The sequence below is a fragment of the Glycine soja genome, chromosome 1 (genome assembly GCF_004193775.1).
Source record: "Glycine soja cultivar W05 chromosome 1, ASM419377v2, whole genome shotgun sequence".
NCBI classification, from domain to species: Eukaryota; Viridiplantae; Streptophyta; class Magnoliopsida; order Fabales; family Fabaceae; genus Glycine; species Glycine soja.
The window spans coordinates 29,488,549-29,494,666 of NC_041002.1; the positions used below are offsets into that span (position 1 = coordinate 29,488,549).

The 6,118-nt window shown below is 30.6% G+C and overlaps 1 protein-coding gene across 1 annotated transcript; it reads left to right on the top strand.

The window, feature by feature from the left end:
- The first annotated feature begins 2,115 nt into the window (after positions 1–2,115).
- Positions 2,116–3,718, top strand: LOC114414481 (RING-H2 finger protein ATL51-like). Its single transcript, XM_028378761.1, has one exon. The coding sequence runs from the start codon at positions 2,516–2,518 to the stop codon at positions 3,560–3,562; it is 1,047 nt and encodes a 348-aa protein (XP_028234562.1). The 5' UTR covers positions 2,116–2,515; the 3' UTR covers positions 3,563–3,718.
- The last annotated feature ends 2,400 nt before the right edge of the window (positions 3,719–6,118 follow it).

The following is a 6,118-nucleotide window of genomic DNA, read 5'->3' on the forward strand; positions in this document are numbered from 1 at the left end:
ACTTTGGACAAGTTAACCAATGTTGAAATGACCGTCGTTAAAAGTAAATATTTTCAACATCAGTTTTAAAATTGATGTTAAAAATTTCTTTCTACATTAGTTCTAACTGAAACTGATGTAAAAAAATATGACCAAAATTATATATTTTAAAACGTCTTTTACATCGGTTTAAAAAAAATTGATGTTAGAAGTCATATACAACACATTAGTTTTTGGTAAAATCAATGTTGTAAGAATACTTTCTACGTCAATTTTAGATCAACCGATGTTATGTTTTGTAAATTTTTTTAATATTTTGTTTGTTTTAACAATGAATCAAGCAGAACCAATTTATAAAAAATATATTAATTTTAAATTAAAATATTTAAAAATATTATTTTTGTTACAATATCACAATACTTACAATCTCATGATATTAATGATTCCATGATTAGCATAAGAAAAGTATATTCTAGAAAAATATAAACTCAAATAGCTAATTTATGTATTTAATCTAGAGGATAACTTTCATCTAACTAAGATGCAAAACATTATATTTTGGAAAAAGATAAAAGAAAAAAGCTTTCAAGGTGTAGATTTTTAAATGATTTCATGGTTAGCATTAGATCTACAAGGACATAACAAAATATGAAGATGAAAAATAAAATATTTTGTATAGAATTTGATGTTTAAGTAGGCTAGACTAAGAAGAGAACAAGTTCCATGTGAACCAAAATTTCAAAGTCCTAATTGAAGTTGCATTAAAAGCATCATTTATATTTTTCATTCCAAGGTCAGCACCTTCCATGACTTACACTAAGATATCATACCCTCTCAGCCCTTATAAATATTTTAAGGATAAAAGAAAAGATACTCACCAAAGCATTTGCAATAGGCCATCTCTCTCCTCTCAGGCCCTCTCTCTTCTGTAATGTATTTTTGACAACGTCACTAAGATAGTTATTAGGTATAACTTATTTTAGGGCAACAAATAAAAATAGAGACTCTTTGTTAGAAATAGGCATCAATGCTTGTAAAAAAAAATGGAAATATAAGTGGTTAGCAGTCTTTACAAGCTTCGATTGGACCATTTAGCCATGACATCACTATTAAGAAATTCAATATACAATTGATTGCCATTTCTTTATTTAATGAAAAACATTTGGCTGAACAAGGGAGAAGAAAAACCTTGTGTTTGGCAGGCAAAAAGTGATATTATTGCTTCAATGTGTCAACAGTAGAATACTTAAATGATGCACGGTTGAGGCGAGCGAAGTTGCAAATCTCTGACTGAGTAAGGTGGAGAAAAAGGCAAGTGCCGTAGCTCTCCAGGATGTCGCTGAGGCCCAAAGCGGCAGCGAGGTCGTAGGAACTAATTGGTGAACGAATGATGGTCGTCAATGTTGGATTGGGAAGATGGGTGAAGGGGTATGGTCGAAGGATTTGAAGTCTTAAAGGAGGGTTGAGGGTTGAGTGAGCACCAGAACGAGTGAACAAAAGGGTTGAGTTTGTGAAAAACTCAACATCGATTTTTTAAAAAATCAATGTTATTAATCATCAAATAACATTGATTTTAACAAAAATCGATGTAAACCTCAAAACACAACATCAATTTTTTAAAAATCAATGTTAATGATATCTATTTATTTATGAGTATGTCATCACATTTTTTTTAACATCCATCTTGATAAAAATCGATACTAAAATGATGATGTTAAAAATATTTTTTCTTGTAGTGAGCCTGAGTAATATACAATATTGAAAGCAAAAAGTCCTAAAATTTATAGCATATATAACCCCACTCCCTTATCAGGTACAACTAACTTGACGGCCAAATTATCTCGTCCCCTAGCTGTAGGCATTAATGAACTTATTAATCTATAAGGCTTTAACTTCGCAATTCATAAAGAATTTAAACCTCATTCAATTGGATGGTAGCATAGGACAAAAAGAAAAAAAAATGAAAAAGCATTGATCATTTTGATAAATTCCCAACCAACACTATAACCAATTCACCATTCACCCGTACACCACCCTCAATGCCCACAAACAATTATAACCAAGATATATACACTAGAGAAAAAAAAAAAAGCTATGAACAGCAAAAGAAAAAGAAAAGTTAAAAAGTATTCCCACCAGAGCTCCAATTTTCCCTGTCTTTGCCTTGCTTTCCAATTTTCTCTTGCCTCGAAGGAAACTCGGGTCCAGCAAAGTCTCCCTCTCTCTCTCTCTGCATGCTCTTCTTTTCTCTAGCACTCATAAGTATTTCCCTTTGTTTTGTACCTATATATGCTTGTAATCATTGGTTTGACATAGAACTTTTTCACCCCATAATTTTCCTTCTATAATGTAATAAACAAGTTTCTTCTTCTGCTTGCTGCTATGTTATTTAAGTTGAGATCTTTAGTCCTCCGAAGCTTTATTAACCTTCTTTCTCTTGACTGAAAGTGAAAATTCACAAGCTTGGAAGACAGAAAACTATGATTCTAAGATCGTTCACGAATTAGCATATACTATATAGTGTGTGTGTTTGTCCATGGCTGTTGTTGGCAACCCCAGAACTTGGATTCCATATATGAACAGCAAAGACTGTTCTCAAGGATTTTGTAGCTTGTACTGTCCACAATGGTGTTACATTGTGTATCCTCCTCCTCCACCCTTTGAGTACCCTGATGATGATTCAAGCCCAAATTTCTCTCCTCTTGTCATTGCAATCATTGGGATCTTGGCCACTGCTTTTCTTGTGGTGAGTTACTACACTCTAATATCCAAGTACTGTGGCCCCAGAGAGTCCGCACGCAGAGACCCAAATGAAGATCACTTGCAAGACAATCAGAACCACAATGACACTCTCCCCGAGCATGATTCAAACACGGGCCTCGACGAGGCTCTGATCAAATCCATTGCGGTCTTCAATTACAAGAAAGGAATTGGTGGTTCTGCTGGAGTCACCGATTGTTCAGTTTGCCTCAGCGAGTTTCAAGATGACGAAAGTGTTAGGCTCTTGCCAAAATGCAGCCACGTTTTCCATGCTCCTTGTATCGACACGTGGCTCAAGTCACACTCTAGCTGCCCCTTGTGTCGTGCTGGCATATTCACTTTCACTTCTTCTCAGGTTGAGGTGGAGGCCCCTTCAACAAACGAAACTTCTCCTGATAATGAAAGTGTAGAAAGTGGCAACGAGTTTGGCGTGGTGGTGCAAGAAGAAGTAGAAGAAAACATGCATCACACTAGAGCGTATCCAAAGCCTGCATTGCGCGCTTTTAGCGACTTGAGTAGCTTTCAGGGCAGGCACAGGGTGATTGAGATTAGAGACGATGGTAGGTCGGTGTCAATGGACCATTCGTTTCAAAATGCTCTTTCTGTTGCTCATGTATTGCAAATGAGTGAAGACGAAGATTCCACTGAAGCTGCAGGTCCTTCAAAGAGGTCGCACGGAGAGAGTAGCAAGTGCATATACAAATCAAGGGTGTTGCATTGTGTGCTGAGCCCAATTGCAATGAAGAGATCGTTTTCCAGTGGAAGATTCTCGGTTAGCAAAAGTGGCATAAGAAGGCATGGAAATGGATCTATACCCATCTGAGAATTTTGTTTGTGCTCGTAAGATAAGATTAACCAAATTTTTGTATCTTATAAATGTGATTAATCTGTTATATTAATCAGTGTGATAACAGTAATAACTGGGGCGTGCGGGTTGAGAGTGTCACTCTTTTTCTTTCGTCATACTTTGGATCCATAAATTAACAGATAACGTTTTTCATTAATGATCAAATGCCATGTTTTCCTTTTGCCTTGAATAGAGCAGTTCGTTTAGAATAAGAAGACATGCAGTTCTGCTCGACGCGGACCACGTCCTACGCGCTTCTCGTGTTTGGACTTGTGACTGCTTAATTTATTTATTTTTGGTTAGAAATGCTTAAATAATAATACATTTGGTTATATAAGTAAGAAATAATAACCTAATTCATCAATACTAATACATAGTTAAATTAATTATTAATTATAATTAATATTATCATAAATTTAAATTTTATTTTAAAAAGATACATTGATTAAAATGATAGTCAGATACATACAATAACCTATACCCATAAGAAATATTTTTTATACTATAAGGAATACATTTTTTCAGCCATCAGAATGAGTTACATTGTTAATAATTCATTAAATACACCCATTTTTATCATATGATATATCGTTAATAGATTTTACATTTAATCAATGATATAAAAAGAAATTAGCCATTAGTATATTTGAAATTAGTAATATGTTTCTTTATAATTCTTTCAACAAAAATTAAAAAACTTTTAGCAAAACAAATATGTTTCTTATAATTAGGATAAAAAAATATAATTATTTGTTTTTTAATGTTTAGGACTTGAGATAATATTATATTATTATCTTTGAATTTTAAAAATTAAATTACATATTAAATATATTACCCTTAAGTTTGTCTTAATATAAATAGATTGGTTAGCCGTGACGAAAAATTATAAATGATTATCTCACTGATATATTTTTAACGAGTCATCAACAACTTATTTTAAGTAACTTTATTGTTAATTTTAATAATTTGAAAAGTGAAACAAAATTTTAGGCATCCTTATAATTCAATTTTTTTTCTAAATTATAATTCAATTTTTTTTTCTAAATCTTTATTTTATTTTTTAAGGTCTCAAAATTAAGGACGATAGTATGAACAATTACAAATGGAAAAAAAATATTTATAGTGACATAAACTAAATAGGTATTTATGTAAGAAAAGAGAAGAAAATAGTTTTTAAAATTAATAAAAAAGAAAATGTAATGGAGAGTGTAATGCAAACTTTTGTGTACACAATTTAAAATTTTTTACAACAGTTATTTAATCATAACTAATTGAACCAGTAAGAATTTTAACTGCAAATTTATATAAACACGTGATATAATAAATAAATAGATTTTGAGAATTAATCTACCAGAGTAGATCTATCCTTTTAACTATAAATTCATTTAACATACCACTTTTTCTGTGTGATATATATAAAAATAAAAATAATAATTTTATATGTTAAATTTAAATATAAATAAATTTAATTAATTTTTTCTTATTTAATGGTATTATTTTTAAAACACTATTTATTTAATTATAATTTTATTTTCAATAACTTTTTATTTATGATAACCTGTTATAATAAAAATATTTTAAAAATATTTTTTGGATTAAAATTAATAAAATCAAATTATATAAATTAATTTTATTAATCAATATAAAATTAATTATTTTTATTTATATCTGTGTTGAATATAAATTTTAGGAGATGCCAGAAGATTTGAATGATTGGTTGTAACAGAATGTGAGTGGAAGCCAGCGAAATGCAATCATGGCCGAATGCCCTTTGCATTATAAGCTCGTGGCAGAATAGGGTCAGAGCATGAATATTCAGATTCTCTTTCCACTTCAAGCATCCATATTTTCTCATAGTAAATAAATACTATAAAAAAAAATCATGTTTGAAATGAAATCTTATGAAACCACAATAACTACTTATCCTTTACGCATTCATAAGCTCGGTGATAAAGTAGTGATTTCGTATAAAATTTCACGCTTTATTGCTATCCTTATAATTCCTTTAGATCATTGGGATGGGTAAGTAGGCTATAGTAATTGTGTATACTTTTCAAATTTAATGTTTGAGGAATTTTAGACTGTTTCGTTTAGTTAAATAAGTTGATCATAATAACAAGTATTACACCAGTTTAACACTTAAAAGAGTTATATTATAACTTTGTCTCTAATTATAAAATTTTCTCAATTAATTAACATTATTTAAGAAAAATAATTAATTACATCAAATTTATCAATTATGATTCTAAAATTATTCTTTTCTTATCTATCTATTTAATTGTTTCTTATTAATGTTTAGAGAAAGAATAATTAAGTAAAGGTAGGTAAAAAAAAAATTAATACACCTAATTAAGTATGTAGGATGATAAGCACCAACACACAATGCGCAGGTACAAGTGATGCAATACACACCATCCTTTAAACACATAGCAAGAAATGGTTAAGACCCATATTAGAGCTCATTGAGATCTCTTATTAATTCTCTCTGAGTTTAAGATTCATCATAAGTTGCATTCTCTAGCACATACACCC

Excerpts from the sequence above, each read along its gene's own strand:
- LOC114414481 (XM_028378761.1), top strand. The coding sequence starts at position 2,516 with ATGGCTGTTGTTGGCAACCCCAGAACTTGGATTCCATATATGAACAGC.